We start from the raw sequence: 14,066 nt of genomic DNA, 5'->3' as shown, positions 1-14,066 counted from the left end.
ATTGAAAACATAATTTGTGTCAAAATGCAATATTAAACTAAATTTTAAAATTAAACTAAATTACTATATCATTGAAGGTGGTTATAAAGTTGAGCGAAGATTATCCCAAAGATGAAAGTTTCGTCATCATTATCGCATTGTTACGACTCGATTATCACAACTGAAAACAATTCAACACTGAATGAATCAACTCGTATAGGTTTGAAATCGTCACAGTTGAACGTTATCAAAATGACAATGACAGACAATGTCATCTTCAGATTGCTTATGAGCGAATAAAAATAAAATTGTATATTCACACTCAAAAGATTTATTTAATGGTATGGGTATCAGAACTAACAGATGTTCTAATAAACAAAACACAGACTAATAAAGACAATTTTTGTTACCATTTCAGTTAAGTTATTTCAAAAGGGCTTCATCACGTTGGCTTTGGCTTCACGCTCACCTTGCAAAAATTTGGGACTATAACAGACCCGTGGCCAGGCCACATACATAGACAAGGTAACTACAGCTTAGCGGCCCTTTTTTGGCCGTTGCAAATATGGTTGATGGAAGGCTTATATAATGCTTATCACAAGTATTTCTAAAACACCAAAATTAAGGATTACATATTTTCTACTGAGTGGCAGAAAAATAAAACTTTTATATGGCAGCCCGAAGTTCTACTTTCAGTTTGACAATGACATTGACAGTTCAGCTCATTGACAAATCGCGATGACGTTCCGTTGAGAGCGGTGGTTCGTTCGGGTGGGCCGCGCTCTCTGGCGAATATTTGTGAGATAATTATTATTTCCGAGTTAACCGGCGCCCTAGCGACCGCGGGTAGCCATGGCGGACGAGGAGAATAATTGTGATGACGGTGGTGGTGAATATAAAGCTGGGCAGGCGTTCCGTTTGCGGGGCCGCAAGGGTGCGCTCAAAAAGAAGAATGTTTATCTGATAAAAGACCACAAGTTCATGCCGAGGTTCTTCAAGCAGCCGACGTTCTGTTCCCACTGCAAGGACTTTATATGGTGAGTCTTGATGTTATATCGATTGTACTTTGGTAGCGAGACATTAAAAACGTGAAATTAAAAATACACTATTTGTTTACAATGAGGCGCCTTGTATGGTCGAGCTTTTTTGGGTGGTAAGGCACCGATAACAGGCTGTTCAGCCTGGCCAGCGATAAAGTAGGTTAAAAATAATTTAGTAATACCTATTTGGTTGTGGATTGTTTGGGATGACAATGATAACACATTTTCCTGTTGGTTTATTTATAAATCAAGTGTTTTATAAATATTCCATGTATGTGGGTGTTCTGTACATGTAGGACAATTAATAATTTTCACAATAAATTAGCCATTTACATTCCAGTAAGAATCTCATTGGACAGGTATAAAAATTATAATTTTTAAAGTTAAACTAATTCATAAATACTTCAATATATTCAAAATTACTTTAATTTTTGAAATATTAATTTAAGTCAAAAATAAATACATGACCAAATATCTTTGCATATTTTTTACCGATTTATATTTATTCAGACTCAGAATAATATACTTGTTTTACAAGTCAGTGAATAATTTTGATCTTAATCAAACACTTTTTTTCTTTTTTTTTATCGTAATTAATTGGTCTACTTGTGGAACATGATTTATTTAAATTTTAAAACACTTTTGTGTGGTCTCTCAAAACTAAATAAAAAATAATATTTAAAGCCCCTAAACAAATACATATTTGGAGGCCAAGCATGTAATTTATTAATAAAAAATATTACTCAAATATTATACCTATTCAATCAGAATAGGATAAAAGCATTTGATAAAAATATTACACACTTTTATTCATTCCATGTGTACAATGCGAGGAAAAATATGAACAGTATAATTTTTATTAACATAAATAGCTACAAAATATTTAACACAAACCATAAAAAATAATAGAAAACTGCTTAATGCAAAAACATAAAAAATAGTTTCTTATAAATCAGAGTCAATCAAAGCAACTTTGATAGACACGTGCCCGTTGAATACTTAGCGGGTAACATTGACATGTAAGTCATAACAAATCTTAACAAATACACAAAATGTGATCGGTAGAAAGCGGTATGTAGTTATTTTTACTTTACTCTATAATCCTTTGGAAGAAGTTCTGAGTATTGTCACTGAGAAATTAGTCGAATAGATTATTTTTATTCATTTTAAGCTACAAAAAATTTGCTAAAGGCGTACTCAACAAGTCTTTATTAAGATGTTTTCTCATGGATCAGTTTCAAAATATTACTTCAAAATAAATGATAATCTGGGTGTGGTCTGCATTTAAAAAAATATATATTTTTGGAGTTGGTCCATTACTAAAGTCTAAAGAAAGTCAATTAAAGTACAACCAATAGGTAGGTCAAGTGTACCAACTTTGATTAAATCTAACAAAACTTCTAGTTAGGCCAAACCTTTGGTTCTACTTGTACCTCTCCCACGAAAAATACTACTTTCCCTCATATCCTACAGGGTTTAGATGGTATTGACCTTTTCTAGAGCCTTTGACCCTTCCAACTGACAGATATTGCCCATTTGTCAAAAGACGACGACCCTATTTCTAAGGCTTTAGTTGGATGCCGTGAAATGGAACGACGAAAAATGTACTGTGAGTAATGCCTTTTTGGTCCTGTACCTTTTTCGTATGCCTCTACCAGTCTCTACTGTTTCTGAAGTTTGAATAAAGAATTGTTTTTTATTACTTACTTGGGTTGTGGCACTTGTTTTCTGAGAATTTGCGATGACATTCGAAATTCTTTTTTTAAATTGAAGAGTTTCCTAGCAATTTGAATTTAGAACAATGATGTTTTACGGAAAAATCCTTTCTAATAAAGGGCGAGCCACACCGAGAATCGACCAAGCTACTGAGAAAATCTAAATACCCAGCTCTAGAATCTACGATCTATTAGTTCTATCACGACAACATTAGCATTAACGATATAGTAATTATAAAAGGGAACACGCGGTCCTGTCTATGATCAAAGTAACGACAAGCGACAACTGTACACCAATCCCACACCTGCAGATTGTTATTCAATCTCAAATAATATTAATGAGCTAATAAATTACCATTATCTTCTTGCCAAATCCACTCGTTAGTCTAAGACACATTGACTAATACCCGGCTCCTATAAAAAGAAACGGATGGTAGATATTTGACATAAGCTTCGTAGATTAAACGTAAAAATATAACTGTCTGTAAGCAAAACGGATCGTTTCTTGTTTGACGTTGATAATGGGTTCTGCACCCAATCAAAACGGGCTTCGGAAATTAGTAATGTTCAGAACATTGTTTCCTAATACGCACCTGACACCAATCCGCACGAATCGATACAGACATTTCCTAGTCATAATATCTGTTACGACTTTAGACCATACAATAAACAATATAAGGAAACTGAGTCTATTTGAAGCTTGTTATTTATGATTTAGTTTCGTAACTGCTAAACCTCGGCTGTAGCTCTAAATTATCATGTCATGGTATTTTGTTGGTACATTGGTACTCCGTCTATTATGTGAATGGGCAAGGGATTCGCTTTTCAAATTCAAATTTTGTTCTACATCAGTCTGTTGAAAGGAGTATGTATTTTACTACTGCTGGCTAGGAATAATTTATGGCTGATAAATTCAAAATTGGAACGTCAGTCGTTTCTTCAAAATGATTTGCTAGGTCATGAAACTGGCTAGCAAGTCAACTGTTCTAGTGTCCATTAAAAAGCGTATGGAATCCTCAACTATTCTAGTTTTATTAAAAACGTTAAATCGATTCATATTAGAGCGACGCGCGCATTTCAACAGGAAATATACTATGTTCATATGAAACTAAATATAACAGACCGTACCTGATTTATAAACTCTATTTTTATATCAGAATGGTTGTGGAATAGTTTGTTGCACCGCAGTGACATGCTCTTGGCTCCAGAACAGAATTTATTGATTTTGCACACTTTATGCGTAAATTCTTGTTTATTATTGAAATAATATCTTGTCTCGTTATATTTGAGGAGGGTTATTGAGTTAATCTTGAAATTAGGCCAAGGTGTGTCTGTACCATCAACAGGTAAATGTTTGCAAAAGAGGTTGAGTGACATTTTTGAAGTCGTAAATTAATCTGCTTTATCCGCTGGCAGTATGATTGATGATCGTTAAAAGACGGTGTTTAAAACAAATAAACATTTTTATAAAAGACTCTTGCGATCTTCTCTTACTACACAACAGTATAATTTATATACCTGAACCTCCATCATGAATCCCTGTATCTATTAGTGAAAAGCGCATGGAAATCTATTCAGTAGCTGACCGCGAATAGACAGACAGAGAGACGCGGTAAAGGACTTTGTTCTAATAATGTGTACTGGTAATCAGCTGCATTATGACTTGAAGCCGACCTCAACATAGGAAAAGGCTTAGCAGAAGATGATAACACAGTTATGACAGACAACCTAATCTTTGCAAAAACAAGATTGGATATAGAAGAAAGGATAACCGTAGGACGAGCGTGGGCTACAACAGTTTACGATAGCAAATAGTGAAGACGCGAAACAAACATTTGTTAGAGCATACTAATATTTGTTCTACTGTGGGAGTTCGCGTTCAATCTTAGTCGGGATTGAAGATATTCTAGATTTGTGGTTTCGTCTTTCTTTGCCCTTTTGGTCTGGTACTGTCAAAGATCAAAGGGATTAGTTGATTGTGTTTTAAATTAGCTTCCGTGAGATTTTTACTTTCGTTCCGTGTGATCTTTTTTACTTATTCGGATAAAAAGTTGTGTAAAGCCTTCCTCAATAGTAAATGGGCTAACTTAACATTGAATTTTTCAAATCCAAATCCGATTTCCGAAGATTATTCAAGCAAACAAATTCTTCATCATAATTATCATATCAGCCAATTGCCATCCACTGCTGAACGTCGATTCTTGCATGTTTGTTTTTCATATATTTTTCATTTGCTTTCTTAATCAAAACCCAATCAGCAGCCGTTCTAATTAGGTCTTTACGGTTGATTATTAATTAATGCGTACATCAGACTAAGAGAAGGAAAAACGTAATTCTTTCTACTACTTCGTCCCTTTTTAGCCTGGCTTGAAACATAGTGTTTCAAGACCCTTTCTTAATTAATGGCGCTCCCCTTGGTTTATTCTTGAGTCTGAATTTCTGAAATGGGGCTCCTTTTCTTAAATGGGTTTAAGTTGTGGTTTATGTCACAAAAGCTTGGAATCTAATTCTCTTAAAATCTTTAAAAGGATATGTTGATGATTTCATTATCCTGAAAGCATTTAAATCTGGCTTAGCAGTACGTGGTTAGAGGGGCACAGACATACAATCCATTTTCTTCGTGGCTTCGTCATGTAAGAAAAACTAGACTATTTGTTTAAACATTGAAATACCTATTTGTGTCGAGTGTGTTAAAAACAATGGCATTATCATATCTGTAATGTTATTCATATTGATCAGGAAATTCTCAAGAATATAAAACCTATGTGCTTGAAATGGAATTTTCTCTAGATTATTTCTATTACCACTTACAACTGCATACTTGTGATTGTGATATTTCTTAATAGACAATCAAGGTCGATATATTTCAAGAGTTTAGCATACTCGTATAATAAGAGTTTAGAATAGTTGTGGCTTCTCAATTTATTGTAATGTTGCATCATTTGTTGTAATTATTATTAAGCAGAGTTTTATCAGTAGCTCCGATAGTTTAATATTCCAGGAAAGTGCAAAAAATTGTGCTCATATTACTGAAAAATGTATTTACAAATTTTCCTTTTTTTCCCAGGTTATCTTGAATCCTTGAATCCCAGACCTCAAGGTTATCCCAAGAATCCTTAAGTAACGAATTTTACTTCAAAATCACGTTTTATCAAGAAAGACGTAGAAGAAGATACTTTTATCCTCAATTGTCCTAAAATGTGATATCTTGTTGTCTTTTTCCTGAAAACTGAAAGATTTGGAGTATAAAAGAAACTGCGTGCTACGTATATAAAATAACTTGTTCATAAAGCAATTCCTGAAGAACCTGAATCAAATGTTATTATAACGCCCATTATGAAGCATACCACTTTAATTATAACATACAATACAAATGTTAAGTCATGCCACATTAATAACAAGACTACCATATAAACGCCTGAGGGCGGTTTTAATAAATATGAGATGAGAAGCCTGGATCCAGCCTTTTAAACGTGCTCTGTGTATTGAGCCCAGTCATCGATTAAGGTTTAACTAGAAATATGAGGGACATCCACATTAGGGACCAGAATGGTAGAGGTATAATGAGCTATTCTTTGCTTTATCGTTGGAATGGTATGAAACCCCGTCTTCTAGGAATGACGACAGGGTTAGACAATAGTGATTCTAATTAGTCCACATTTTAGATCGGCAAAATATATTAGACACGTACTTTTCATTTTAACAAAACATAAAATATTTACTAAGATTTAACGCAACAAAGGTTCTCGCAATAACGTCTATGTAAAATTTGTACTTTAAAGTGACGTAACGCAAAATCTTGCTGTATCTTCGTTATTATATGTGTGTGAGAGAAAAGAAAAAATACGTGCCCATTATTTTAGGATTATCTAAAAGACGGACTAATTACTTTTTTTTTTCATTCGCCATGCCTATTCCTTGCGATGGTTGTTATGGCACGGAACCCCGTATGTCCCAATTAACAATGGCGTTGATAGCTCATTCCAACCATTATAATTTCAAAATGTATTCCGAAAATACGTTACTTATTTATCTGCGCGAAATTGCTCCCATTCGAGGACTGTATAAGCACCGCTTAGAGCCACGTGTAAGCTGGTATATTATAAATGAGAGGGTATTTCGCTGTCAGCTTTCGAGGGTATTATTCAACAGGTATATAAGGAGTTTTGTGTGTTGTTGGTATAGTAACAGCTGATTTTATACCGTGAAATGGTATGAAGAAAATGTTTTGACGACCTACTTTTTGTTACGAACCCAACATCGATGTAGTTGGATTTTAGTACTCTTATTGCCACAATTTTTTAGACTTCGTATTTCTAAACTTATTTTTTTGCCAATCTAAAGTCCCTTATTTAGCTCATTCGAGGTAGTTTTCGATTCTTTCAGTTTTTCTGACTCAACGGTCAGTTTGAACAACCGACGAACGATGTTAACACAATTGCATTGCTTGCACTAGACGACTGTCGAAGCAACCGACAAACCTCAGTAATAGATTAGATTCCAATCCCATTTGGTATTCGATAGGTTCTGCGTATTTATCTTCAACCTTTCGAGCTTCGAAATTTGAAATGGTTTCATGAATACTGGTTTTATGAATAGACCGTCCTGATTGGTTGAATGGAGTTCGAATAGGATCAATGCTTGAGCATCGTTCTAGAACACGAGCATTAGTTTTCGCTAATCAACTTTTAAGTGATTCATTGAACTGTGAATTGGTTTCAATGCCAAGAGCAAGGTTGTGCTGAAACAATTGTATTGGAGTCACGTCATAGTTATGAGAAATGCATTCTCGAAGCGGTGATCACATTTTGGTATTCAAGTAATGCACAATCTAGCTAGCTTAGCGTGATTATAATCATGATCTGGTTGAAATAAATGGCATTGAAGATTATTATCTTTGTTTGATTAATACGTCTAGAAAGGAAGTGTATGAAAGTTAGGCAACTTACAGTAATTACCATCTAGCTGCTAAACCCAAGTACATATAAGATTTATTCACGTGCTTGATCTATGGAGGTAGTAAATATGTAAAGTACCTATTCATAGACTGCGGTAATAGCAGCCTAACGTACAACGATCGATCATCGCAGCTGTTTACTGTTCATCCATTATTCTTTCTGCATATTCAATCTCATACAATAGTTGAGTAGATAGACAGACATTTATCAATAAGCAATGAACATGCTAAGAGTTACTACAAGGGCTTGTTCTCTGTATTTTATAGATGACATTATGCATATTCTCAAATCTTTTTCCAGTAAGTGCTAAGACGAAGGTACATTATCAATATTTTCTTAAGGTAAAGTAAACGAGTACTGATTGGGGATTCCCAAGAAGTTTTTCAACGTGTTTATCATTTCGAAATAGCGATTAAATGTTAAGGCGACTATTAACCAGGAAATATACTACAAAGCCGGTATACTACGCTTAAAAAACCTGTTAGCCAACATTTTACATTGTGTAGTAAATTAATTGATTGAAGAATAAAAGAACTTGCGGTTACCACTAACTGGAGTACGTAATGATGAGTAATGGTAAAAAAAACTTGTCCGTCTACATGTGAAGTCCTCAGATGCTAATGACGTCATCGTGTCTGCGTAAATGGCGGCCAGTACGTTTAACGGCTCAATATAAACAAATAGTATTCAAAAATGGAATGCAATTGTGACGTTTATGTTAGTTTACTACTGCACTGCGTGACATCTTATCTATCCTATGGTTGTGATTGTTATGAGATTGTTTTTATGAGTCAGACGAGACATATTCATAGACTATAAAAATAAAGCATAGTAAGACTGCAAGTACAATGCACATATTTTCGCAGTTACCTCCATAGCGGTTTTTTCCTGTTTCCGTGTAAACCTAACTAAATCGCCAGGTAATTGCATAACAATTTGCCAGCGTCCAAACGCTTGGATTGGGCACACAGTATTTTGCATGCTTAAATTCTTAACTCCACCTATATGAGCGAAACTGACCTAGTTTTCTTCAGTAAAAATACGTTTGCGACGTACCTAGCAATTGAAATTTCCTGCACAAGTAGTGCTACAAATTGACCAATCAGGGCATGGATGACATGTTATGGAGCTCTCGTACTCGTGCTATGAACTGCCAAGTTTCCGGTGGCGCATAGCTGGATGGCGCGTTGATTGCACCTAATCTAATCGTGCGAGTGACTGGCTTTGAACCAAGGACGATGCCGTGATCTCTTAGTTCCCGATTCCTGCAAACATGAGAAGATTTGTCCTGCTTACGGATAGGGAGATTCTTGAGTTAAGCCTCATGCAATAAACATAGAAAAACTACTATCCAAAAGCAAACCGAATCGTTTCTTATTTTTTGGGAACGGGGTATAAAAGTCAGTTTATTCTTTTAGGCAGTTCTTGATCTGCATTAAAATAGCTTTTGTGAGTGGCGATACTTAAATGGACGTCCGGCGCACCCAGGGTAGTCTCGCTACCAACATGCTGACTAGCAAATATTTTCCCACGGTTTGTGCTATTCTTACACAAGTTTCGTGCCAGTAGGAAGCTAGAGTACATATTTATGTTAGGTAAAGGCTTTTAGGTAGCCAGATTTGCGTGTTCGGAACTTAATGCAATGAGTTGGACGTAGAAGGCAGTTTTTTAAATCCCGTGGTAAATATAGAGTACTCTGAACATGTAGTCCGTTTTTTATGTATCAGATAAAGATTGTGTAGATATGCGTATGCGCTTGTTATTCACACTGATTAAAATAAGTACTGGCTATTAAAAATAGATCGCAGAATGTACGTGATATTTACTTTTAAGTCTGAGAGACTGTAAAAAAGTCTTGGTAACGGTGATAATATTGCTAAGAATTCCTTTTACAGTAGGTAATTTATTTATAGCATACTCTCAGTAATAATTTACACTATTCTACCTAATCTGTGTGTAAACAGGAAAATCCCTGCATTTCTCGTAACGACAAACCATTAGGGACTACTTTTTCTCGATAAAGGTCAGTTAGGAGGGAAAACTCGGGAATGGTTAATGGTCACGGAGTGAATCAGCACCTCTTTGCTATGGAGTCACTCAGGTGCCTATCAATTTTGGTGGGAAGGGGGAACGATTTGTCATCTTTTTTGCCGAAAATATAGGCGTGTGTCATTCCGGATTGCAGTATAACCAAATATAGGTAATTGTAGTCAGGAAAATATATATCATCATCATTTTTATCGTCCCACAGCTGGGCACGGGTCTCCTCTCACACAGAGAAGGACTGAGCGATTATCACCACGCTAGCTCATTGCAGGTTGGTGTTTTCAGCCTTCATAGTCCAGATTAGATCAGGAAAATAAAGACAGCTATTATTCTATGGTAGATTTTGATAATAAATCATATTCATAAACATTATGACTTTCATTGCTGTCAAAGTTTTGTCAACAAATGACAATGTTTTGCCGCACGGAAGCGCTATCTCGCGCGTTGATTTATCTAGAGCCTAAACTAAATATTCCGAACAATGAGTGATGTAATAAAACTGAATAAAACAAACAGTTGGTATATCTAATATGTGATTCACTCTAGCTCTCTCGGTCAGTGTCACATTGGAGGTTATATGCAGTATTAAGATGAAATTATCTGCCGTCAGCGGTTTTACCCGCGTCCTGTTGAAGTACTTTGCCCATCAGTTTAAAAAAAAATCTGGTTAAAAGCAATACCTAGTACAGATAATGGATAGGTACCTACATGCAGTATTCGGTATTTTGTCATTTTTCCTGTTCTAAATAAATGATATTTAGGTACGTTGTGTATAAAAATAGTTCATAATAATGTATCATAATAACATTTGATTAGGTATTTAGACGAAAGTTCATGGTTATTAGCGCATTAAACGTGACGCTAGTTAGTTTTATTAATCGACGCAAAATAATAGGTACACTTTTTTTTTTATAGCCAAAATATATTTTTAATTCCAATTTAAAAATTATTAACGGTGTTTATTTACATAGTTATACACGTAGATATATAAAAGGTACAAACTTATTTATCAAAATATTTAAATGTTTTTCGTTCACCAATGTAGCATAAGACCACAACAGATAAAAAATTGGTTCATTTAAAATTCGAATTTTATGACGTAACAACAAAATTAAGAAAAAACAGGAATTTGAATTTAGAATACAAACAAATGGCGCCAATACGTGATTACTCGCTTCGTCTGTGGTTTGTATTGAAATCAACATGGCGGCCCGCTGTTATCCTTTCGTCACGCTTACCGGGCCGCGTGGCTAGTAGTGATAGAGAATTAAAATTCACACTTGATTTAATGGCTAGTGAGGTATAATGTATGTGTTATAGGCCATTGTATATTTTAATAGCAATTTATTTGAGTTGAATTTGTTTTTGGGACTGTTTGGAGCAATGCAATTTCATTTTGGAAATTATTGTAATATTAAATGTAAACGATTGACGTTGCATTTCAGAAAAAATCGCGCCCAAAGAAGTCAGTTACAAACAAACATACAAACATACAGGTGAAGCTAATAAAAAGCGTGTAAAAATACACTCGTAATATTAGATAGGGCAGTTACCAAATGAAGAGAGCACTGAAACTGAAACCGACTTTACTATTTTATAAAAAGTAGCCACCCATATGAAGCTTTTAGTTTTTATTTCAAACACAGCTTTGCGAGTTTTTAAATTACGAACAAAGTTACACGTTCCCTCCGGTCATGAGGGAAATTTTGCATAGTAAAGCAGTTTTTCAGTGTACCCGTTCTATAAAGTACTAAAGTACTGCAGCCATCATTTAATGGAGTCAGTCAACCAATCAGAAAACGGATCACATGTTATTTGTTAGGAACAACAAGGCTTACAGCATTTAACTAACCGAAGCTATTACAAGTACAAATCTTAAACTATCAAAGAAGGGGCAACAACAAACAGTGATATACATTAGCTCACTTGTGTATTTTCAATCACATTGTTACTCATACACACTACCACAATATCAAACAAAATCAAGGTCTGAGATCAAGCATGAACTCTACATACACAATATGTAATATGAGTATGACCAGATTTCTCGTGCCTTTGACACGGAAAGGCACAGCAAGCGTCTCCGGGTGGTTGAATGCTCCAAGCAACATGAGTATTGAGTATCAATGTCGCTGTTTGCGTGTTGATCGCTATAATGTGTCTTTCACAAGTTCGTACAATCCATCACTGTCAAACTTAAATATTTGACCGTTGAACCTCTTTGATGCACGATTTTGAACTCTATTTTTTCAGCTTTTTGGTGCATTTTAGGTTCAGTAGTATGTTTCGGTTAAATATAGTGGTCATTATTGAAAAATGTGTACCTAATAGGTGATTGTACTTCGATAAAATGTCTCATAGAAAAACTTTGAGTGCTATGGTTATTTTTGATTTACACAATATTTCTTGACCCAAGCTAAAATACCGCTTGCCCCGGCGATATTCTGCTTTTGAATAAAAATTGGTATGCTAAAGTTCATGGTACACATTCACTAAAAAACTTAATTTATTTGTTTACTACCAAACTGAGCGAATATAAATTACCTAAAGGCTACATTCAAAAATATTTAAATAATATAATAAACCTAACTGCACGTCATGTTTACGATTACTTAATTAAACAAAAAAAAAACTACAACAGTCATTTGTTTATTTTTTTATTGACGTAGTTGAAAGCTAAAATCTCCATGGACAATATTTTACATTAAAAAAAACAAAGATGTAATAAACCAACCTAAAAAATCAAACAGGTTTTGAATAAATACTACGTATTGTGAAGATTAGTGTATAAGTTCAAAGTTTACGCACTTAACATGTTATTTTAATTAAACGATTAATATTTGCATAACACGTATTTTTGTATAACATTACTAAGCGACATTTTTTGATAAGTTCGTGTTTTTAACAGGTTAATCCTAAATATGTTGTTGTCCTTGGTATATTTAATAGATCATTGTTGAGGTAAAATTTATGTTTTTTTGACAAAACTGCGTGATTATTATCTCGACCATAGATCAAACTTGAACTTTTTTATGTCTGGGAGCATAGAGTTTATGTCCGGGTATCTTGGCAAGTCTGAAGCCAGTCGGTCGCTTAGTAGACTTTTTGCAAAAAAATCGTAACCAAATACCTAACTTTAGTCTCTCCAAGTTATGTCATAATACCTACTCTATTTTACAGTATTAACAAAAATGTTAGATTATGGTTTTTCATTAAATTTTGTTAATTTATTTCAACTTAAAAATGGACCTGAATCCATGTGTCCAGCAGTGTTAAACTTAGTTGTCTATGTCTGCATTCTCGAAAGAAGTCTAAGATTGCCATTCACAAAAAAGAAAATTCAGTGAGTATAAAACCTTTTTCGTCATTTAACTCCAGTCCCTTCGCAAGTTAAGCGACATGGTAAGCGGGTAATCTGTGGAACAACTCCCCGGGGCAGTCTGCTAAGCGGTGCTAATGAAGTGCCCCACTAATTCGTACAATGACCACGGGTTTATCACGACTATTTTGTTAAGCTTGGACTGGTATGACTTGAACGAAGGATTGGCTGTGCCACTTGAAGAAAACCCTGTCTTGAAAATATATAACTTTTAGATCATTGTCGAGGGCTGGCAACACGGTCGAAATGTTTTCTGAACTCGTAACAACTCGTATGTGACCAGATTTTTTCACATGCCTCCGACCTGCACCAACGTTTTGAAATAAAGTTCACAAAACAGTTATCTACAGAAAAATAGAAACATCCGTCGAGTTTTTCAGAAATAAATGTGAATGTGTTTTGCTAAGCTAAAGTTTTTGGCGTGCATAGGTCAGATGTCAGTTGTTTCTCATAAAGTATTAATTTAATAGTCTACTCCATCTTGATCGAATATTGATAAAGCAGCAGCCGACCTCAACATATTATTAGTTGGCTAGCCTTACCGGTTATGAATTCGTCATGGGAATTTCAATAAAACGTTATTGAAATTGTGAAGTAGCTTTTGGAAATCTATTGATTTCCTCGTTGCGGTCAGGTAATTTTTATAGCAGTCGTTTAATCACTCGTCTACACGTCGTTTAGCCGAATTGTTGAATGCTTACAACCATATGACGCCTGGCCTGGTTTGTTCAACACTACATAGAACTCGGCAAACTGGCAACCGCATCCCGATGGCTGCATTCTCACTAAACTCAAATGATTAGTCATTAAATGTACATAGACACATAGACGATCACACGTGGAAGGGTCAGATGAATGAATATAGCAGTAACCCCAAAATACTGGAAACATTGCAACCAGATAATAATATTTTACAACGGCTTCTGGCTATCGTTCCAATAACCAACTA

The 14,066-nt window shown here is 34.9% G+C and overlaps 1 protein-coding gene across 1 annotated transcript in view; it reads left to right on the top strand.

Moving 5' to 3' along the window:
- The first annotated feature begins 715 nt into the window (after nucleotides 1–715).
- Nucleotides 716–14,066, top strand: part of LOC124637421 (protein kinase C, brain isozyme) — a 208,886-nt gene continuing 195,535 nt past the window's right edge. The window contains exon 1 of the mRNA XM_047173896.1: nucleotides 716–1,016. Within this exon, the coding sequence (XP_047029852.1) occupies nucleotides 832–1,016 (185 nt within the window). The 5' untranslated portion in view covers nucleotides 716–831. The remainder of the gene's footprint in view (nucleotides 1,017–14,066) is intronic.

Source organism: Helicoverpa zea, chromosome 16 (assembly GCF_022581195.2).
Source record: "Helicoverpa zea isolate HzStark_Cry1AcR chromosome 16, ilHelZeax1.1, whole genome shotgun sequence".
Taxonomy (NCBI): Eukaryota; Metazoa; Arthropoda; class Insecta; order Lepidoptera; family Noctuidae; genus Helicoverpa; species Helicoverpa zea.
Note: the sequence above shows the minus strand (reverse complement) of the source record. Positions and strands in the feature narration are given on the sequence as shown.